The sequence below is a fragment of the Acanthamoeba castellanii genome, assembly GCF_000313135.1.
Source record: "Acanthamoeba castellanii str. Neff unplaced genomic scaffold scf7180000084582, whole genome shotgun sequence".
NCBI classification, from domain to species: domain Eukaryota; phylum Discosea; order Longamoebia; family Acanthamoebidae; genus Acanthamoeba; species Acanthamoeba castellanii.
In genome coordinates this window covers 152,943-173,436 of record NW_004457252.1, presented here as the reverse complement: position 1 = coordinate 173,436, position 20,494 = coordinate 152,943, and the positions used below count along the sequence as shown (strand labels likewise).

The 20,494-nt window shown below is 63.2% G+C and overlaps 5 protein-coding genes and 1 pseudogene across 5 annotated transcripts in view; 4 read left to right on the top strand and 2 right to left on the bottom strand.

Annotated features, from left to right (window-relative positions):
- ACA1_048630 (HECTdomain (ubiquitin-transferase) domain containing protein) overlaps nt 1–7,854 on the bottom strand; it is a gene marked incomplete at both ends in the record, with an annotated part of 18,447 nt that extends 10,593 nt beyond the window's left edge. The window contains 17 exons of the mRNA XM_004333025.1: nt 17–262; nt 455–622; nt 857–1,470; nt 1,641–1,817; nt 1,933–2,185; nt 2,345–2,618; nt 2,709–2,877; nt 3,105–3,456; nt 3,587–4,133; nt 4,307–4,464; nt 4,673–4,878; nt 5,006–5,624; nt 5,815–6,037; nt 6,129–6,319; nt 6,439–6,864; nt 7,071–7,238; nt 7,423–7,854. Coding sequence (XP_004333073.1) covers nt 17–262; nt 455–622; nt 857–1,470; nt 1,641–1,817; nt 1,933–2,185; nt 2,345–2,618; nt 2,709–2,877; nt 3,105–3,456; nt 3,587–4,133; nt 4,307–4,464; nt 4,673–4,878; nt 5,006–5,624; nt 5,815–6,037; nt 6,129–6,319; nt 6,439–6,864; nt 7,071–7,238; nt 7,423–7,854 — 5,223 coding nt within the window. The remainder of the gene's footprint in view (nt 1–16; nt 263–454; nt 623–856; nt 1,471–1,640; nt 1,818–1,932; nt 2,186–2,344; nt 2,619–2,708; nt 2,878–3,104; nt 3,457–3,586; nt 4,134–4,306; nt 4,465–4,672; nt 4,879–5,005; nt 5,625–5,814; nt 6,038–6,128; nt 6,320–6,438; nt 6,865–7,070; nt 7,239–7,422) is intronic.
- Nucleotides 7,855–8,225: 371 nt separating this feature from the next.
- Nucleotides 8,226–9,032, top strand: ACA1_048620 (uncharacterized protein; the record flags this gene model as incomplete). Its single annotated transcript, XM_004333024.1, has 5 exons — nt 8,226–8,336; nt 8,434–8,558; nt 8,663–8,750; nt 8,798–8,860; nt 8,883–9,032. The coding sequence occupies 5 exons, from the start codon at nt 8,226–8,228 to the stop codon at nt 9,030–9,032; spliced, it is 537 nt and encodes a 178-aa protein (XP_004333072.1).
- Nucleotides 9,033–9,298: 266 nt separating this feature from the next.
- Nucleotides 9,299–9,487, top strand: ACA1_048610 (uncharacterized protein; the record flags this gene model as incomplete). The annotated part of the gene is made up of 1 exon (XM_004333023.1): nt 9,299–9,487. The coding sequence occupies one exon, from the start codon at nt 9,299–9,301 to the stop codon at nt 9,485–9,487; it is 189 nt and encodes a 62-aa protein (XP_004333071.1).
- A 1,726-nt stretch (nt 9,488–11,213) lies between these two features.
- Nucleotides 11,214–13,240, top strand: ACA1_048600 (major facilitator superfamily MFS_1, putative; the record flags this gene model as incomplete). Its single annotated transcript, XM_004333022.1, has 10 exons — nt 11,214–11,363; nt 11,506–11,597; nt 11,729–11,816; nt 11,920–12,013; nt 12,109–12,187; nt 12,346–12,434; nt 12,534–12,632; nt 12,890–12,976; nt 13,103–13,183; nt 13,221–13,240. 10 exons carry the CDS (start codon nt 11,214–11,216, stop codon nt 13,238–13,240), a joined length of 879 nt encoding a protein of 292 aa, XP_004333070.1.
- Nucleotides 13,241–13,268: 28 nt separating this feature from the next.
- On the top strand, nt 13,269–15,181 carry ACA1_048590 (sugar transport protein; the record flags this gene model as incomplete). The annotated part of the gene is made up of 6 exons (XM_004333021.1): nt 13,269–13,462; nt 13,611–13,837; nt 13,912–14,076; nt 14,189–14,353; nt 14,433–14,849; nt 15,012–15,181. 6 exons carry the CDS (start codon nt 13,269–13,271, stop codon nt 15,179–15,181), a joined length of 1,338 nt encoding a protein of 445 aa, XP_004333069.1.
- A 67-nt stretch (nt 15,182–15,248) lies between these two features.
- ACA1_048580 lies at nt 15,249–20,483 on the bottom strand (annotated as a pseudogene).
- Between the last annotated feature and the right edge of the window lie 11 nt (nt 20,484–20,494).

The window sequence follows — 20,494 nt, the reverse complement described above, 5'->3', positions numbered from 1 at the left end:
GGGGAGGGGAGGGTACCGGCTCGTTGATTTCGTTGATGAGGGTGCACATCTCGCACGTCCATTCGGGAGGCGTCGCGGCGGCCGCTGCCTCCTGCCGCTTCCGCTCTTCCTCCTCCTCGCGCTCCTGGCGCTCTCGCGCTTCGCGTGCCTCGCGCTCTTTTTTCTCCCGCTCGGCCCTCTCCTTCTGTTCCTTCAGCCGGCGCCGCTCCTCGTCGCGCTTGTCGGACACCTTGGCGAAGATGATCAGGGCGTCCAACAGATCCTGCGCGGTCGACGTAACCAACCAAAGAAAAGAAAAAGGAAAAAAAGAGAAAATTCAGTCGGCGCCACGTTGGAGAGCGGATGACGGGGGAGCGGAGCGGGCGCCACCCCCTCCCTCCCCCCCTCCGGAATAAGGTGCGCCGTGGCGTGGCGTGGCGTGGCGTGGCGGATGTACAGAGAGTAGTGGTGCTACCTTGGTGAGGGGCAAGCGGTCCGGGTTGATTTTAAATTCGGGATGCGCGCGGATCTTGCCCGGGTACACGTCGATCACCTTGTCGGGGCTCGAGTCCAGGATGAGCTTGGCCTGCGACGACCGCCGGTCGTAGAAGACCAGCGTGCCCAGCTCCCTCGTCGAGGTCACCTGCGCAGGTCAAGCAAGAAGGGCTGCGCGTCAGCACCACCACCACGCCACCACAACGCCACCAGTGCGCACACCCAGGCCAACGCACACACACACACACACACCAAAACCAACCACGGGCGAGGGAGCGTGTGTGATTTTGGGATGGGGGAGCGTGTGTGTGTGTGTGTGTGTGCGGGTGGGTGTGTTTGGGGTGTGGGGTGCGGGGGTACGTGCCTCGATGCGGCCGCCGACGCGGAGGCCCTCGACGCAGCCGCCGAGGAGGCAGAGGGCGGCGAGGGTGTGGTAGACGGGGCGGGGGCGGCGGTAGAGGTCAGGGATGAGGGCGAAGCGCTGGGCTTCGACGAGGGCGGGCAGGGCGAGGAGGGCGTTGCGGGCAGCGGCCGTGATGAGGGCCGACCACGACGTCGTGGGGGGCGAGGCGCTGCTCTCGACGAGCGAGCGGAGGAGCATGAGGACCTCCTCGCCCTCCATGAAGGCCACCTGCCCGTCTCTGAAGTTGTGCGCAAACGACGCCGTGTGCGACGCCGTGAGCCGGTGCCGCAGCGTGCCCGTCTTCTCTCCGGCGTCGAGGAACAGGCGCTGCCCGAGCAGCCCGAAGAAATGTCGCACGAGCGCGTTCGTCACTCCGGCGCCCGCCGCCGGCAGCTCGTCGCCATTGCCCTTCTCTTGGCCGTCGTCGTCGTCGTCGTTGCCGAATGGGGACACGCCGAAGGGGATGAGATCTCCGGCATCGCCCGCGGTCACGAAGTCCAGGAGCTCCGGCGAGCGGTCGAACAGGGCGGGGTCCACGAGCGGCAGGATGCGCCGCAGCATCCGTAGCGCGAGCCTCTGCAGCTCGGGCGTTCCTGCGCACACAACCCCCCCCCAACAACCCAAACCAAACCAAAACCAAAACACTCCAGAGTTGGTATAGGCGGGGAAGAGGGTGTGTCGTGTGTGTGTGTGTGTCGTGTAAAAGGTGCATCGCGTCGCAAGGACGCAAAGGCGGAAAAAAAGAGGGAGAGTGGGCCGGTACCGGCAAAGTGAACGAAGAGGAGAAGGCGCATGATGCGGGAGGTGGCGAGGAAGGCGTCGTTGGCGGGGGTCTCCTGGGACGTGACGGTGTGGAACAGCACCAGCTGGGCGTAGCAGAACTTCTCCTCCTTGTGGTAGGCCACGGTGTCGGGCGTGATGTCGCCCTCCTCCGACGCGCCTGATGTACACCGCCCCGCTCCCTCCTCAATCAAACAATCGACCGACCGAGAGAGAGAGAGAGAGAGAGAGACGGAGAGAGACGGAGAGAGGAAAGGCGTGGTGGTGGTGTGTACCGATGTCACCGGAGGACATGACGCGGCCGAGGTCCTGCCTCTTTTGGTGGAGGAAGCTGATGGAGAGCTCGAGGTCCTGGACGATGGTCTCCAGGAGGTGCTGCTGGGCTGCGGTGCGGTCGGCCTGCGAAGCCCCGGGGGCCAGGCACTGGATGGCCAGATACCGGAAGGCCAACCGCCCCAGCACCCGCAGCCGACGCCTCGCCTTGTTCTCGCCGCTGCCCGACGTGGTCATGAGGTCGTGGCAAATATCCTGGAAATTGGTTTGCCACCGACCACGTCGTCGTCGTCGTCGTCGAACCCATGGGTTAGCATGCACTCACTCCCCCCCTCCCCCAATGGGGTGCGGTGGTTGTAATGACGCGTGCGTGGCACGCGGTGGTGGCGGCTGCTGGTGGTGGTGGTGGTGTACCAGGATGTGGGTTTGGGTGAGGAAGTGGTGGTCCTCCGGCTTGAAGTTGAGGCACCAGAAGTTCAGGACGTGGCCGCACGTGATGATGTCCGTCGGATGAGGACCGGGCGCCACAAGCAGGGCGGTGAGGTACTGGTAGAGCGAGCTGAAGCTCCCACGCAGCTGCTCCCTCACGGCCTCCCCGCACCCGCTTGTGTTGCTCAGATAGTGGCTGCCCCGACTACTGGCTTGCGCTGCAGCGGCATCCGCCGAGGCCACGACGCCTTCAATCGATCTGCCGGGAGGGAGGGGGTGAGTGTGAGTGGGGGGGCCTGCTGCCAACCAGGCGAGGCGTGTGGCGTGTGGCGTGTGGTGTGAGTCGTACCGCCAGGCGCACGCGGCGATGCGGAGGACGTCCTGCTTGGCGGAGAGCAGGGAGAGCGAGCGGACCAGGTCGTGGATGGTCTCCAGCGCTTTGGCCCTCGCGTGTGCCCGCCTCTCCCGGCGCAGCAGCACCGGCACGGGCGACGCCTCGGGCGTGTGCTTCACATAGTCTATGCATACCCACATCCACCAGCCACCAGCCACCAGCCACCAGCACACGGGAGGAGGAGGAGGAGGAATGAGACAACAAGGCGCGATACGTCATCCACCACAAGAGACGACAGCCAATTAGCAAGTGGTGGTGGGGGGGGGATCGGCGCAGAGGGGGAGGTGGGCGGCGTGCCTGCAATGGCGGAGAGCAGGGCGGGGACGTGTTGAGCGGACGAGGGGCGGACACGCAGGAGGAGCACGCGCAGCTTGGCCACCATCGTGTCGCGGAAGTACTCGTACGTGGTGCGATCCACCGGAGGTTTCTTCTCCGGCACCACCGCCGCCGATGCACTGCCGCTGAGCGCCTGAGCCGGCGGCTCCGCGGCGCCAGTCGCGGTGGAGCTGGAGGACGTCGATCCCGAGACAACGTTGACGTTGGCGGCGGCGGCGACGGCGGCTTGGGCCTGTTCCTCCTTCTGCCTCTCGATCTCGCTGATTTCGTTGGCGATGCGCTGCTTCTCCTGTACAACCCACCTGCGCAGATTCTTGGCCTCCCGCCATACCGCGCTCAGCAGCTTCTCCTCGTCCTCCGTCCTCTCCTACGCCGCCAGTTCCACCGCGTAGAGGTCAGCCAATTCGTCGAGGAGGAGGAGGAGGAGGAGGAGGAGGAGGAAGCAAAGAAGAAGAAGCAAGAAGCAAGAACGCGAGTGGTGGGAGGGGAGGCTGGACCTGTTTGCGGGCGACGTCGACCAGGCGGAGGTGGCGTAGAGCGGCAGCAACAAACCAGCGCATGGCCTCGTCGATGACCTCTCCGCCGAATCGGTCAAACATGTCCGGCAGCTCCCGGTTCTTTTGCGCGAACAGCTGGCGGTAGCCGGGGGCGCCCTCCGCGCCCCGCCCCTGCTCGGCCATGCCCTCCGCAAGCAGCCAGGCCAGCTCCTCGTCCCCCTCTTTGGCGGCCTGGGCCTCCTGCTCCGCGTCGTCGGCAGCGCTCCGCTCGGCCTCTTTGTCTCGCGAGACGTCCACGCGGAGGAGGCGGTCGAGGTCGACGACGTCGTGGTCGGCTGGAGCAGCCGATGCCAAGAGGCCCCCCGCGAGCAGGTCCGAGTCGAGCCACCTGGCCAGGGCCGCCTCGGCCTTGCCCAGGGCAGGTCCCACGAGGAGGTGCTTCACGCATCGGCCCACCAGCGACGACACCGTGCGCTCCAGGTCCCACAGCGGCACCACCGAGCTCTCCAACGTCAACCCCGTTACGATACAACGGTACCCCCAGTAGCTGTGGATCGTGTACCACACGCACGCACGCACGTACATGCATACGTACATACATACGCGACACACACCAATAGAAGGAGAGCAGAGAGAGAGCAGAGAGCAGAGAGGAAACACACGTGGTGAGGACTCGGCCAGTCGAGTGTGCTGTGACTCGGGCAGAGGGGTGGCACGTACGTGTTGAAGGGGTCGGAGGTGAAGTGGAAGCAGACGGTGTCGCCCGGCACGATGATGGGGATGCGGGGCCACGCGTTGGGAGGCCCCGTGAACGGAGTGAAGATGGGCTGCTGCTTGCCCGGCCGTCTGTACAAGTGCAGGAAGTCCCTGTCCTTCTCCTGCATTCCAAGCCCCCCCCCCATCGCGCCCCCAACCATCCACCCACCGAGAGACGACCGGGCGGGCGCCGCATACCCATGTGAGCAGGCTGATGATCGACGATGATCATCGCACCCTGCGTGCGGTGCCGCGCTGGGCACTGCCCTCTATTCTCTCTTCTATATATATATATAGAAAAAAGACGGGTGGGCAGATGGGCGGACGTACAAGGTTGCACCGCTCGTCGAAGGTGACGCACAGGTGAGTGGCACCGGGGATGCGCACCACCTTCTCCTCGTCGGTGTTGGGGTAGTAGTTGTGCGGCGTCTCCACCTTCTTCCGGTCGACGGTCTTGAAGAGCAGCTTGGCGTTCTCCCGCTCGTGGTAGTCGACCTCCGCGCCCGACACGTCATCGGCCCTCGCGTTGATCGCGTCTGTGCGTACGCACGCGCTGTGTCAGCGCAGTGCCGCTCCCCCCCCCAATACGTCGCACACCTCCAGCAGCCACCACCCGCGGGAAGCACGAGCGGGGGGAGGGAGGAGGAGGAGGAGGAGCGGTACCCAGAGACTTGAGGAGGGAGACGAGGGGGCTCAGGAGAGAGGAGGCCAGGTGCTGGTGCAGGCGGCTGTTGGCGCCCCCCGAGGGGGCGTCGTCGAGGAACAGGCAGAGGGCGGTGGCGAGAGGCCTCACGATGCGCAGCACGATGCCCTGCACGAGAGCCTCTCGGACTCGCTCATCCACCGGAGCCGCCGGCGTCGCCGCGGAGCCGCCTTGCGGTCGCCTTGTCGCCGGCGGGAGCTGGTTGTTCTGGTGGTCCGCCGTCGCCGCCGCCGCCGCCGTGGCGGAGGAGGCCTTGCCGTCTTCTTCGACGTGGTCCATGCCCTCCGGCTTTTCGAGCTCCCCCTTCTCGCGCTCCTCCTTCTCGAGGCGCTCCCGCTCCTCCTTCTCGCGGAGAAGGGCCAGGCGTGCGGTGGTGTCGAGCGCGGCATCGAGAAGGCGAGTGGCATGGCCGATCACCGTGCGCGCGTAGTGGACCAAGTTGCGCAGGCGAAGGCGCGCCTCCTTTTCCGCGCTGGCCCGCTCCTCGTGGGTTGCCTGCGGCTGCTGCTGCTGGGCGGCGAGCCTGCTCTGTTGATACTGCGAGAACGCGACGTCCTTCAGCAGGTCCTTCTGCAGGATCTGCACCAAACGCATGGCAGGCCTGGCCACATGCGAATAGATCATCATGTGAGAACAACACCGACGAACAACGAACGCGACAAACAACACACGCCTCCTGGAAGCACCCAACAAGAGGGGGGCGAGAGAGAGAGAGAGCAGAGAGAGAGAGCAGAGATAAGAGAGCATAGAGAAGCAACAAGGATGGTACGTGCCGTGGTTCAGATGTGTGCGACGATGGCGTCGTCGTGGCAGGTGCGACGTCCTGTTTGTCCGACGGCTGTTCGGCTTCGTCCTCGACGGCGCTATTTCTGGCGGCGGCGGCGGCGGCGGAGTGGAGGAGGTCGGCCATGGTTTGCTGCTCGATCTCGAAGAGGTGGCCCACCAGGTGGCACAGCAGGCTCTCCTCAAACTCCCGCACCTCCTTCGAAGTCCTGTCCAGCGTGGACGGGCCGACCGTCAGCACGTGTGGCGCGCATGGGCGACGAAAAAGCGAGAGTTCCAAGGGCGGGCGGGGGTACGTACTCAGTTGAGGGCGCAAGGCTCTCATCTTTGGCGTCGGCGTCGCGTTGCTCGGCCTGTTCCCCGGCCTCGGGTGGCGGTCGGCTCCAGTCAAAGTCGTTGTCGTGGTGGTCGACGCACAGCAGCTGCTCGCCCGCGGGCAGCTCCCGTAGGCTCGCCAGCACCCTCTCCAACAGGGGCTCGTCCAACGTGCCCTGCGAGCGAGTGTTGGCGAGAGTGAGAGTGAGAGTGAGAGTGAGAGAGTGGGATCGAGATAGATAGATAGAGAGAGGAATAAGAGGAGGGGAGAGAAGAGGCGGGCACACATGTGTACCTGGAAGAGGCTCCACACAAAGGTTTCCTGGTCGCTCCTCTTGGGCCGGGCGGCCTCTCCCTCTTCGGCCTTCCGGCGCTCCTCCTCGCGGCGAAGCTGCTCCTCGGCCTTGCGCTCCACCTCGTCGTCGGCATCGTCGTCGGCCACCGCTCCTGTGCCCTCCGCTTCGGCCACCGCTTGCTGCCCTTCCTCCTCCTCTTGCTGCTGCTGCTGCTGCTGCTGCTGCTGCCCTTCCTCCTCGAGCATGAGTCCGATGAGCGAACCTATCTCGGCCAGGGACACGCTCTCCTCCTCCAGCTGCTGCTGCTGCTGCTGCTGGACCTCGGGAGGAGGACTCTGCGCCGCGCCACTCGTCGACGATGGACCCGGCGGCTCCGCACCCGATTGTCCTGCCTCGCCCGTCGCCGGCGTCTCCTGTGGCTCGCCCTGCCACCCGCCCCCTCATCCACATGAGACGTCGACACGCCCCAGCTCACCACAGCGACCGGAAAAAACGCGAAAAACGACAACCCCACACACCGCACAACGGTGGGCCACTTCTCCACCACTCGACCGATGTATGCGAGGAGAGAGCAGACGCGAGAATTGGCGGGGCGGGACGGGGCGGGGCGGGGCGACCCGGGAGGTAATACCGTTGGTGCCGCGGCAGCAGCGGCCGATGCTCGCTGGGCCTGGCGCTGCCGCAGGCGCTGCCGCAGGAGTGAGGTGAGGTCCACCCTGCGCGTGGCGGCAGCGGCTGCCGGCTGCTCCACCCCGGCCACGGTGGGCGGTGCGGGCGGCGCCGGGATACGCTTCCGATACTGCCCACATGTGCGAGACAAAGGGAGAGAGGGAGAGAACAAAAGTGAGCAAAAACCTGCTTTCGTGCCTGGCTATGCCACAGCCACATAAATAAATAAATAAATAAAAATGACTCGATAAATAAATAAATAAAATGGACACCCATTGCAGAGAGAGAGAGGTGGTGGTGGTTGGTGGCCGTACGTGCTGGCGCTGGTCGAAGCGGATGAGGGCGAGGTAGTAGTGGCGCAGGAGGAGCAGGCGCTTGTCGAGGACCGAGGCGAAGGCGTTGGTGGGGGACTGGGTGAGGTGCTCCATCTCCTTCTTGAGCCACCTCATCTCCTTCTCCTGGAAGCCCGGGTTGTGCGTGACCGCGAGCGAGAGCATGAGGTTGAGGCCCTTCTCGTAGCTCTCGAGGCGTTTCTGGAGCAGCTGGTCCTGCTCCTTGTAGATGTGGGTGCAGCTGCCCAATTCGTGGAGGTACTGCTTGGCCACGAAATCGTCGTCGAAGAGGTTCTCCTCGGCCACCTGCGGGTGCTGCTGCTGGTGCCGGTACCATTGGTTGTCCTTCCCCAGCAGGGCACGCAGCTCGTTGGCCGTGAAGTGCTGCTGCTGCTGCGACTGACTATTCCCCATGGTGGTGGTGTTCTCCTTTTTGTTTGCTCGTTCGTTCCCTTCTCAGTGTGTGTGTGTAAGCTGCTGCACTCACCCCGCGTGAGTGTGAGCAGAGATGAAGTGGGCCCCTGGAGCCGGTTGTCTGCGGTCGAGGCGAGGTGTCCTCTGTCGTCGTGCCACAATCTTTCTCTGCTCTGCTGCGCTGAGATGCGTTCCTCCTTGATGCGAGCCGAAAATTTCTTTTATGCGAACCTGCCACGCCCCATCGTGCACGAAAACTGCGCACAGGCCCTGTTTTTTCCTCCAATTTCTCTTGTTGCTGCCAGGAAAAAACAGGGCGGGGGATTGCGGCAAGAGAAATAAATCAATAAATAATCGAGCGTGAGGCAAGGATGGAGGAGGATGACTTCGACGGCCATGAAGGAGGGGAAGACGCCGACGTGGCCTACCACCGGGACATGGGGGAGAGGAACTACAACCGGCTGCATGCCATCCACACCACCGTGTGCCTCCCTCCTCCCGCGTCAACGCGTGGCGGCATCGCCGCTCACAGCCGCGTGGCGGGGTTGTTACGTGTTTGGGGGGGGGAGGTGGGCGTAGGCCGGGTTCAGGGAGGGGGTGGGCGAAACGTCGGACGATGCCGTGGTGCAAGCCGGCTTCAACGCCGGGTTCCAGGAAGGCGCTGCCCTCGGCTTCCGGCGTTCTCTCCACCGTTCTCTGTTCACGTGCGTGCTGCGCCACACACAGACGCACACGCACGCACGCACGCAGCGCTGACGGGTTCGAAACCGCCGCACGGCACCACGTGGGGTGGGGTGGGTGGGTGCAGGGCGGTGACGGCGGCCTACGGGGATCGGGAAGCGGTGGCGGCGCTCCTGAACGAAGTGGAGGACACCCTACGGCGATGGGAACGACGGGTCCGTACCTCCCCCCCCCAAATATACCAGGCCATGCTTGCCCGCAGGCAGGCATAGCCGTGGGCGGTGGGCGGTGGGCGATCGATGCGTCGACCAATGTTCACGTGCGGGTGCGGGTGGGTGGGTGCACAGCCGATCGCCGAGGCCGCCCAGTGCGAGGAGCAGGCCAGGGTGGAGGAGCAGCTCATGCCGCAGCTGCTGCGGGCGGCGGGGTTGCCCAACGAACTGTGCGACCCGGCCCGACTGGCGGCACACAACCCCTTCGCCCTGGGCGGGTCCTGATGACGGTGACGATGGTGGTGGGGGTGGTGCACATACACACACTCCCCTGGTTGTTCGTCGCCGCGCGATGGGGAATCTGAAACGATAAGCGATACTAAAGCGCCCTATAAGAATAGGACTTCCCAGGGCAAGACCCTTACTGCAACCTCTCTTGGTCTGAATGTGCAGAGCCTCAACCCCATGTTCCAGGTTGTCCACAATTGCTTGGCATCTATGAGATTGTTGAAGCCCTCATCACTGGGCACAGCTTGTCAGGAACTGAGCACATGCCTGACCTCAAGCCCATCCATGCCATCATGCACTTCAAAATCTATCAAGGGCTTGATGTAACTTTGAAGAAGGCTCTGCTCCTCAAGGTCTACAAGGGTGAGTACTCATGGAAGGACATGGAGCAGGAAGCCAGCATCATTAAAGGCCTGTGTGAAGGTGCTCGCTGCAGCTATGGAGCTTCTTGAGAAGAACAGCTGGGCAGAGCTGATGGAGGTCATTGGTGAAGAGTGACTGGAGGAAGAACTTCATCTTGCAGTGGATTGCTGTCTTCTGCAAGGTTTGGCTTGGAAAAAAGGACCTGCTGGAGCATTTCAAGGAGCATGCACTGTTGCTTGTGTCCTGCTGGAGCATTTCAAGGAGCATGCACTGTTGCTGGTGTCCAGCAGGAGGGCTGCTGTGCTCAACCTGGCTATGCAAGAGATCAGCAGCACCTTTCTGAACACCACCATTACTCTCAGCATGACCCTGACCAGCAGCTGGGGCAGATCAAGGTGGTGGCTCTACAACAACTTCAAGACATACCTTCTTATCCATTTCAGCACCATCAACCAGGTCAGGTTCAACCCTCTCAAGCTAGAGAACTACTACCTCTCCTTCTCCATGCCCTCCCCAGGTCTTTGGTGTGACTCCAACCAGCAGCCACACAATGGACCAATCTGATTTGCACAACAACACAGCTCTTGATTTGTGCATTTCAAACTCAACCATTTCTCTTTCTGCAGGATCTGCACATAAAAAGCTGAAAAAATGGCACTTTTGCACAGTTTTCCATACAGAAAAGTGCATTTTGACCTTAAAAAAAGAGTCCCTGACCCTTTTTCATGAACACTTGGTTTTTGTGTGTTCAAGGAGCTCAAGCCAAAAAAGACACCAGCTCAGTTCAAGATTGTCTGCCTGCAATGAAGTGATATTAGACATGATTGTCATGTTTGTGTACACAACAAGTTGCCTGCACAAAGTGGCAAAATAAAATGCACATAAAATGAAGTTAAATCATTGTGTACACATACACAATGATATAATAGGAATTACTAATACATGTAACACATGGTTTTGATACTGATGATGCTTAAATCCTTGGGTTCTAGCTTGGTGTTGAGCATGAGTTGAGAACCAGTTTTATGCTGTGTGGAACAGGCATCATCTCTGCACATGCACATTGTGGGTGACCACCAACAAGGCGCCACAAGGCCAGAAGCTTGACCTGAAGGCAAGGTGACTGTCTTCCCCATATCCCATTGGTTCTATGTCAGTCACAACCTCCCTCAACATGTGTCATGTGTCATGTGTGTTGTGTTGTGTTGTGTCTTTTTGCCACAGGTGCCATGGTTGGTGCTGTGCACCACACCCATTTTGTTCCTGCTTGGGTGGATTGAAATTTTTCATCCCCATTATCCATGCACAGGACCCCACCCTGCCTTCCACCTGTATGCACACATGACACACACCAGCAAGGAGAGGCCAGTCAAGGCGTTGTGGCCAAGCTGATCGAGGCAGTCAAGCTCAAGATCGAGGAGTTCCCCTTCCACCTTTCAGACTGGGTCTGCAGGTCTGCCCTGCACTTTCATTTTATATTTTTTAATGCAATACTTGTGAACTTCCGTGTGAATACGCCACACCCCTCGCCATGGCTGCCACGCCCCCCCTGGGAGGGGGGTTGCACGCCACTTGATGTCTCTCAGTCCCTCCTCCCCTTTGTGCCACAAGCCCCTCCCTTGCGATAGACAGCTGCGAGCAACCAGCCCCCCAACCTGCCTCACTTCCATCGCCAACCCATCGTCCACCGCTCACCTGCTGCGCGGTGGTGGCTCGGCAGCTCCCCACAAAAGCTCTTATTATCAACAACGAGGGAGAAGAGAAGAGAGAAGAGGAAAGGCCAACTTGGTGGGTGCGAGGTTGGGGTTCCCCACAATGAAGCGGCAGCCGTGGCGCTACTACAACTCCATGGGCTCAGGGCCGCCACTCGACGGCTCCGCCCGGTGCCACCGGCACTACGACCACGGCCAGCACTACGACCACGGCCAGCACGACGACCACGGCCACCAGCAGCACCAGCACGGGGTAGGCACTCGGCCAGCAGCACCCACCACCCACCAGCACGTCTGCAGCTCCAGCACGTGTGCACGTGTGAACGCGCGGCGAAGCTGTCGCGACTCAGCCACGTGTGAGGGACTAACCGCCTGTGGGGGGGGGAGTGCAGCAGGCATTCGTGGAGAAGGTGGCGGACGAGTGGGAGGAGCAAGGATTCGAGCAGGGCACCACCACCGCCACCATTCACACCGACCTCCCCTCCCGGTACCCCCGCCCCCGTCGTCAGCAGCAGCAACATCGTCGCCGGCTATCAATGATTGTAATAGTAATAGTGCTTCCTCTGACGTCCTGGCATCACCGCCATCGTGTGTGTGTCGTGTGTGTGGTGTGTGTAGGCTGGACCAACTGCCGTTCAGCGCATACCATTGGTTCCTGGTGGTGTCCCTGGGCGTCACGTGGATGCTCGATGGCCTCGAAGTCACCGTACCACCACTGCCCGCCGTGCCCTTCCGTCAAAGTGGGGAGTGGGAACTAAACTGTGCGTTGCGGCGGTGCGCGTATGTGCTGGCCGCGCGCGCGCGCGCAGGTGGTGTCGGTGCTGAGTGCGCACCTCAAGCGGGAGGACACGCTCGGGCTCACTGACGTGCAGGTGGGCCTCACCGTCTCCCTCACCCTCCTCGGTACAACGCGCGCCCCGACCGCAGCCGCCACCCCATCGCATGCACGCGCTTATGAGGCCTGCCTGCCCGCGTCGGCTGGTGGCTGGTGGTGGCAGGGGCCATATTGGGGTCGGTGGTGTTCGGGTACTTGTGCGACCGCTACGGCCGCAAGAAGCTCTACCTGGCCACCCCCATGTACCTACCTACCTCCCTACCTACCTACCTACCTACCTACGTGTGGCTTGACATGACGCGCCGTCCATGGCCCTCTCCTGAGATCTCATTCAAGTGCACACTTCGGCGCACCACCAATCATGCTCGGTCGGTTAACCTATTTGCCGCGTGTGGACTAGTGTATATTCCGTGGCGACGGGCCTGAGCGCGTTCTGTTGGGAGTTCTACGGCTTTGCCGCCATGCGCTTCATCACCGGAGCCGGATTGGGTACTCCCCTCCCCTCCCCTTCTTCAATTCGACAGTCAACCACCGGCCACCATTAATTCTTCTCACGTGCGTGGCGGATGTGGTTGGTCGGGATGCAAGGCGGGGAGTACAGCGCCATGAATTCGGCGATCGACGAACTGATCCCGGCCAAGGTGCGCGGCAGGGTCGACCTCGCCGTCAACGGCTCCTACTGGTTTGGTATACCTACCTACCTACATATATATATATCTATACTTCATATATTTATATCCATGTTTCTATACTTTACATTTGGATAGAGTGACTATCGTGCAGACGAATTCCGAACTTCCTTTTGCCCCCCTACTCATTTACGCATATCGTCGAGACCTTTTTGCTCATCCTAGCATGCATATGTGGTGGTGGTCGTCGTCGTCGTCGTCGTCGCCGTCGTGGGTGGTGGGTGGTGGTGGTGGTGGTGGTGTTGCGGGGTGCAGGTGCGGCCCTGGCGGCGGCGATATCGCTGCTCATCCTGGACCCGCACTTCCTGGGCTCAGCCGACTTTGGCTGGCGATTCATGTTCGGTACCTCCCTCGCTGCCAACACCGCATGATCACCGCGCCACCAACTTGACACTGAACCGCATTGTGTCGTGTGTGTCGTGTGTGTCGTGTGTGTCGTGTGTGTCGTGTGTGTCGTGTGTGGTCCAGGGCTGGGTGCGTTGCTCGGGGTGGTGATCGTGCTCCTCCGCCTGGCCCTCCCCGAAAGCCCCCGCTGGCTCATGACCCGCGGTGTGTACACCACTCACCATCTCTTCCGCTGCTGCAGCTGCTGCTACGGGCGAGTAGTACTACGCCTCCTCTGGTGCTGGCGCTGATGCTGGTGCCGATGCTGGGCGTGGCGGCAGGGCGCATGGACGAGGCCGAGCGGGTGGTGAGCGACATGGAGGCCAAGGCGGTCCGCTGGAACGCCGCCCTCGGTGCGCGCCTGCCGGCCTTCCTCGCCTCCTGCTTCCTCTCCCTCTCCTCGCCGCGCCACAGCCCCGTCGCCACCCACGCCAGCAGCAGCGGGTGCGCACCTCCCACCCCATTGGCCAGCCCTTGTTATTCCAGTTGGGTCTCACGTTTTAATTGATTGTGGATTGACATGATTGCAATAATGCAAACAACAACAACAACAACAACAACAACAACAACAACAACAACAACCAACAAAAAGGGGCTACGACGTATCCTCCAACGAGTACGACGCGGTGGACGAGGAGGAGGGCGAGAAAGAGGGCCACGTGATCGCGATCGTGCCGCGCCGCTCCACGCCCCTGCGCGAGGTCGTGGGCGCCATCTTCCTGCGCTACCCGCGACATACAGTGCTCGGCCTTAGCCTCATGGTGGCCCAGGCCTTCTTCTACAACGCCATCTTCTTCTCCTACGCCATCATCCTCGTCGGTGCGCTGTGCGATCTCTCTTGCTCTTGCGTTCTTCATCTGCGCGTGAGCTCACGCGCTGTGTGTCGCGGGCAGAATTCTACGGGGTGGCGAGCGAGAAGGTGGGGCTGTACCTGGTGCCGTTCGCCATCGGCAACTTCCTGGGTCCCATCACCCTCGGCCCGCTCTTCGACACCATCGGACGCCGCCAGATGATCGCCCTCACCTACTCCCTCTCCGCCGTCCTCCTCATCATCACCGGTACCCCTCCTTTCCTCCGCTGCCCAGCTACCGCCGGCGCCGCCGTACCGCTGCAGTTGCTGATGTGTCGATCACCGACGCCCGGCCGCGTGCGTGTGCGTGCGTGTTCCAGGCTGGTTGTTCGCCGGAGGCATGATCGGGGCCCTGGTGCAGGCGGTGCTGTGGTCGGTCGTGTTCTTCTTCTCGTCGCCGGCGGCCAGCGCGGCCTACTTGACCGTCAGCGAAATCTTCCCCCTCGAGATACGCGCTCTCGCCATCTCCTTCTTCTACTCCGTCGGTACGAAGGATGGCGACATTCCCCCGTCGCGTGTGTCGCGTGTGTTGTGTGGCGAGAGACTGACGTCTCGGCCGCACAGGGACGGGGCTGGGCGGGGTGGCGGCTCCGCTGCTGTTCGGCTGGCTGCTGGAGACGGGCCGGGCGGAGAACATCTTCTACGGCTACGTGTTGGCCGCCGCGCTCATGCTCGTGGCCGCCATCGTGGAGACCGTGATCGGCGTTGACGCCGAGCAGAAGTCGCTGGAGAGCATCACCGCGCCCCTGTCCGCCGCCCCGGCTCCCGCGTCGCCCTCCACCGGCGCCTCGTCGCTGGCCTCGTCCACGTCTTCGCTCTTCGTGTCGACGCCTCATTCGTCTTCGTTCTCGTCGCTGCCCCTCCCGCCCCAGTCGTCTCTTCGCTCTTCGTCGTCGTCGCGATCGCACACGCGGCCGTGGAGGGCGCACCACGACCTGGCCGCGTTGCGCGCCCTCGGGTCGCTGACCCCGAGTTATCATCGTTCCTCGCCCAGCCCTCCGCCATCGTCCGCCTCGCCGGCGCTCTCCTCCCTACATCGCACATCTGGCTCGTCCTCCCCCTCCGTGTTTCTCCTGGCTCCTTCGTTCGTGCGGTCGCTCTCCACGTCATCGTCACTGTCGGCGTCGTCCGTGCCTTCGCCAGCCCACGCGTCGCCCTCCGTACCCCCCGCGGTGTCGCGGGACGAACGAGAGATGGACGACATCGACCTCTCCGAAGATCGACAACAGCAGCAGCAGCAGCAGCTCCGACCTGGTGTCCCCGATATCCCCAAACAGCTCCTGCCCGCTGCTGGTTCCGCCCAACATGACTAGTCGAACAGCCACATTGACACATCACTCGCAAAGAGAGAGAGAGAGGATAAATGCTTACATTGCTTCATTATTGGTTCTGCCTTGTTTGTCCCAGCTTGGCGTGGAGCTCGCTGATGAGCAGGCCACCACCAGACGCAGTGCCTCCGGTGGTCGACAAGGGCGGCGAAGGTGGTGGCGTTGTCGCACTCGTGGGCTGGGCCGAAGGCGTCGCCGAAGCGCTGGCGGCCACGGAGGTGGCGGGCGAGAAAGTGGACGCCGAAGGCGGCTGCGGCGGTGGGCGCTGCGGAACAAAGGGCGCCTGCGGCGGCGGGCGCGGGGCTGGTCGACGGATGCCCGGCACCTGGCGAGAGTGGTGGGAGCGGGGCTGGAGCGGGGGGAAGGGGAACGAGGCCAGCGAGAGCGGCACGCCGGCCGCAGTCAGCGGGGGCGGGATAGCTGCCACGGGCGGGAGAGGGACCGCCACCGACGAGGTGGAGGGGGCCTCCACGGGCGGGGCGGCCGTGGCCGAGCGTTTTAGCTTGTGGCCGCGGTCCAGCCCCACGATGAACGACCTCATCTTCCCGCCGCTGGCTCCCTTTTCGTCGCGCGGGGAGGGTCCTTGCGTAGCTGCCCGCGTGGTTCGTGGCTGTAGCACCGCCCAACACAAGACGCACACAACACGACCAACGACCAACGACACGACCAACGACACGACACACAGCATGGAGATGAGGAGAGCACACGACCGATGGGATAGGATCCGTGGAGGCGCGTACGGTGGTGACGAGGGGCCGCAGGTTGAGGGCCTTGGACTCGGTGCCCTCCTGGAATCGCGTGAGCACCTTGCGGATCGACTGCACCCACTGGTCCTTCTGCTCTCCGCCCACACGCGCGCCACATCCGGCACCCGCGGATTCTGGTCGACTACATACATCCGTCGATAGATAGATAGATAGATATACGGTTGAGGGATCCACGCATGGATGCACGCGCGCACGTTTGTTGTTTGTCAGCCATCGCTTCTGTCCCTCCCGCGCGCAAGGGGAAAAATGGAGGGTGGCAGGGACTGATTACCGATCTCGAAGATGTGCTCGCTGTCCAATGTCACGTCCACCACCTCCACCTGGTCGTCTGTTGGCGCACGTCGCGTGTGCGTGTGCGTGTGCGTGTCGTTGGTCGTGTCAGCGACGAGATGGGCAGGCAGGGGGGGTTTGGTAGAGGCGGGCGTGTGCTCTACCAAGGATGAAGAACCGCTTGGGCTTGATCTTGGAGGAGAGGCCGCCTGCGGGCGAGCCCAGGAGGATGGCGTCGGAGAAGAGGAAGAGATAGCTCTTCTTGCCCGCCGAACTTTCGTTGTACCGAACCACGAACGACCCCTCCTGCAGGTACCTACGCGTCGCCGTCACCAGCGCCAACGCGGACTGCGCGCGCACACACACCGAGCCCCACCGGCCGCCCCGTCAGTCATCCATCTATCCATCCATCCATCCATCCATGCCATGGTGGGCGGTGGAGGAGGAGAAGAGCCAGGAGAGCGAATGGGGATGGGCATCGTACCCCGTCGAGGCGGGAAAGGAGCTGCGCGAGCTTCTGCTGGTCCTCCGCCTTGGCCTTCATCTCGTTGATGTGCTGCGCCACCGCTGCCACCGTAGCGCACACCTGCGCGCACATACATACGCCTCCACCGTCACCACCATCGCCACCAGCAGGGCGGCTGCTGCTGCACACGCATGGATTTGGAGTGTAGACAGGGCGGGGGCAGAGGGGGAGGGGGGTGTGACCTCTTCGAGCTGCTTGCGTTCGGGGGAAGTCGGGAGGGTGAACCGCACCAGCTCGCGAAACAAAAGAGGGTATTTACAGATGCGCTGCATGGGCTGCGCACGTACCCGCCCATCCGCGCGAACGCGAAAAATGTCAATACAGGCCGCCGCCGGCGGTGGCAATGATAATGAAGCGATGAGTACGGGGGGGTACCCACCACCCTTTCAAAGCAAGAGAAAGATAGAAGAGCATAGATGGGGCTCCCGCGTGTGGAGCTGTTGAGGGGTGCGTGTAGTACCTTGGCGAGGTAGGCGGGCAGGTCGAGGTGCTTGCTCTCTGGCAGCGCACGAACTGAGTCGCAGAGCACCCGGAAGTTGCTGTTGGCCTTGTACAAGTGGTTGTAGAGCCGCTCCTGCTTGTCAATGTTGTTGATATACTGCGAGTACATCTTGAAGTAGGGGGTCTATGCGTGCACACACCGCACGCACGCACGCACGCACGCACACGACACACACAACACACACACACACAACAGGGATGTAAGTAGTGCATACTGAGTCCATCCCAGTCTGCATGCCCCCCATGGAAAGATCCATCGGGCGGCGGCGGCGGGGCTGCGTACCACTTCGGAGAAGATGGCACCAATGCCCATGCTGGACTGGCCGGCGTCGTGCTTCTCGAGGGCCGCCAGCAGGGACTCGTTGACGCCCTTGAGGAGGTGCAGGTTGGAGAAGAGGCTGCCGCTTTGTGCCGCGTCGATGATGCCCAGCCGCACCATGGGCCGTTGGAACCGCTGCGCCGAGGGAACGACCGAAGAAGAGACACGCACGACACGACGACGACACACAAGAAGACACAAGAGGAAGAACCCGGGCGGTCAGCAGCAACTTGAAGCGGGAGCGGCATGAGATGGGATGGGAGGGGGAGGGAGGGAGAGCGGCACCTCGACGACAAAGGCGAGATCCTTCACGTAAGCCCTCTCTGTGGCGAGGATCTCGTTGGTGACGTGCTTCTGCATCTTCACCCGCTGGGCCTCCTCCTTCTCCTCCTGCGTCAGCCCTTCGTCGGGGTCCTGCCATCGCCGCACACGCACGCCACACGCCCACCACGTGCAGCACAGGGAGGGAAATGAGGCTTCCACATCTGGTCGTGGCGACCCAAGCAAGGGTCAGTACCGGCTTGGCCTCCGCCGCCCCCGCCGCCGTCCCCGCCGCAGGAGGCACCACGGCGGTGGTCGCGGAGGTGTCCTGCTTGTCGTCGTCGTCGTCCGGCTGGATGTTGAGGATCGACGAGTACAGCGAACTCAGCGCCGGGTTGTTGGTGGGGGTGGCCGCCGACAGGTCCACCCACTGCCCGTCGTCCGTCCAATAGCCTAGTACCGCCGCCGCCGCCGCCGCCGCCAGCTCTGGTCAGCAGGGGAATCTCCAACGGGAAAACAGGTGTGATGGAATATGCGTGTGGTGTGCGTGTAGTGAGTGCGTGTGCGTGCGTGCGCATGTGTGTGTGTGTGTGTGTGTGTGTGTGTGTGTGTGTGTGTGTGTGTGTGTGTGCGTGCGTGCGTGTGCGTGTGCGTGTGCGTGAGTGTGTCAAGCAGGTCGGGTGTGTGTGGTGTGTGTGTCGTGTGTGTCGCGTATACCCTCCCAGTAGACGTTGTCGCTGTCTCGGTAGCCCTCGTGGTACTGGCCGTCCTCGCCCCAGAAGCCCACGTAGTAGTAGTGTCCGTCGGTGCCCCAGTGGCCGTAGGTGCCGTCGGCGCGCCGGAACGACCCGTCCTCCCTGCTGTACACCTCGTCCTCGTCTCTCCTCCCCTGCCACTCGCCCAGCCCGGGTCCCGCCGCCGCTTCCACCACCACCACGGCGTCTGTCTCGGCCGTGGCCTCTGCTTCGAGCTGCTGATGGCTGGCGCCCTCGTCCGGGGCAGCTGCATCGGTAACGGCCACTGGTGCTAGTGATGGTGATGGTGATCGCGGTGATGGTGGTGATGGTACTGCAGTAGCAGCAGCAGCATCATCATCGGCTGTGGCGGGGGTAGGAGCCTCTGCTTCAGCTTCGCGCCCGTGACTATTGACCTCCCCCACCACTTTCCGCTGGTGGTTGACAGGACACACCGGTTCCGACGGCGGTTCTGGTTCGCCGGCCGACGTGTGCTCCTTCTCGGGTACATCCGCGTCGCTGTCCGGACCCACCACCGCGGCGGCGGCGGCCGCCACGTGGGCTACAACGGGTTCACCTTCGACCTCGCAACGTTGCTTTGGCGACGTGCGGTCTTCTTTCGTGTCGAACGGCGCCATCGCCGCGCTCCTCTCTCTTCGCGGGGGCGAGTTCGGGGCGGCGCTGTTGTTGAGCAGGGGCGCTGCGGCCGCCGCGGGGCCGATGGCTGACGCTCGCTCCCATTCTGCACCACCACCGCCCACCACCATAGCCACCGGAGGGCACGGGAGTTGAGCCCTACCGCCTCTCGGTGGTGTTGGGGTGGGAGGAGGTACCGGTACCTGCGGGGGCGGTAGAAGACCGGTCTCGAGCGGGCGTCACTGGTGCCGGCAGCCTCCCGAGGGCGTGGGACCGCGTCGTCTGCTCACGTGCGCGTGTGCCGCGAGTAGTGTGGGGGGGGGGCAGACACGCGACCGTTAGTTGTTTGGTTCTTGCGGAGCTTTGCAGCAACGGCGGAGGAGCCCACGTACCGGTGGGGAGGGGACTCCCTTGGGGCTGTGGTGGTGGTGGTGGGCGAACGTTGGCGCCGGCACGAGGGGCGGCTGCTGCAACGTTGGTGGCTGTGTGGTGGGGCCGGGCGGCAGGTGCGCGGGTCGGGTGAGTGGCGCCACGAGCGAGTGGCGAGGGGACCGCAGCTCGGGGAGAGGGGATCGTGCGGGTGTGGCCTGCCCGCCGTTGGAGAAGACGCCCAGGAGGGCGGCGAACGACGACGAGGGAGTGCGCGGCGAGCTGCCGCCCGTCGTGCTGCTGCCGCAGGCCTCGCCACCACCCGCAGCACCAGCAGCACCACCAGCAGCAGCTGGTGATTGAGGGCCACGCGGGGAGCGGGCCAGCACCGGGAGGCTGCGCCGGAACTGCCTGTCCTCGGCGGAAGAGGATGACGACGAAGAGGAGGAGGAGGAGGAGGAGGATGACGAGGGGGAGGGCAGCGCAGGGCGCGGGGACGTGCGAGCCGAAGACGACGAGGACGCCGCCGGATGGCCCAGGAAAGGTGAGACGGGGGACCGCCACGTGGGCAACTGCTGGTGGTGCTCGCCGGCCCCTCTGGCCACGGCCGGCAAAGCCGACGAGGAGTGGGACAAAGACGACGACGACGACGAGGACGACGACGACGACGTGGGCGAGGATGTCCCATGATAGCAGTCGTGGCGCCTCGCCGTTGAGCGGGAGGGATGGGCAGAGGTTTGGTGATGATCAGGGGGGGCGAAGCGACAGCTGGGCCGCCGCCGCCACTAACACTACTGGTCGTGGTGTTGGAGCCGATCGAGGTGGTGGTGGTGAGGATGATGGTGGAGTGGGAGCCCGAACAGCCTCCCGGGCTGGGCGGGGGGCGCCTCGGGGGCGCCGACATCCGGATGTGGC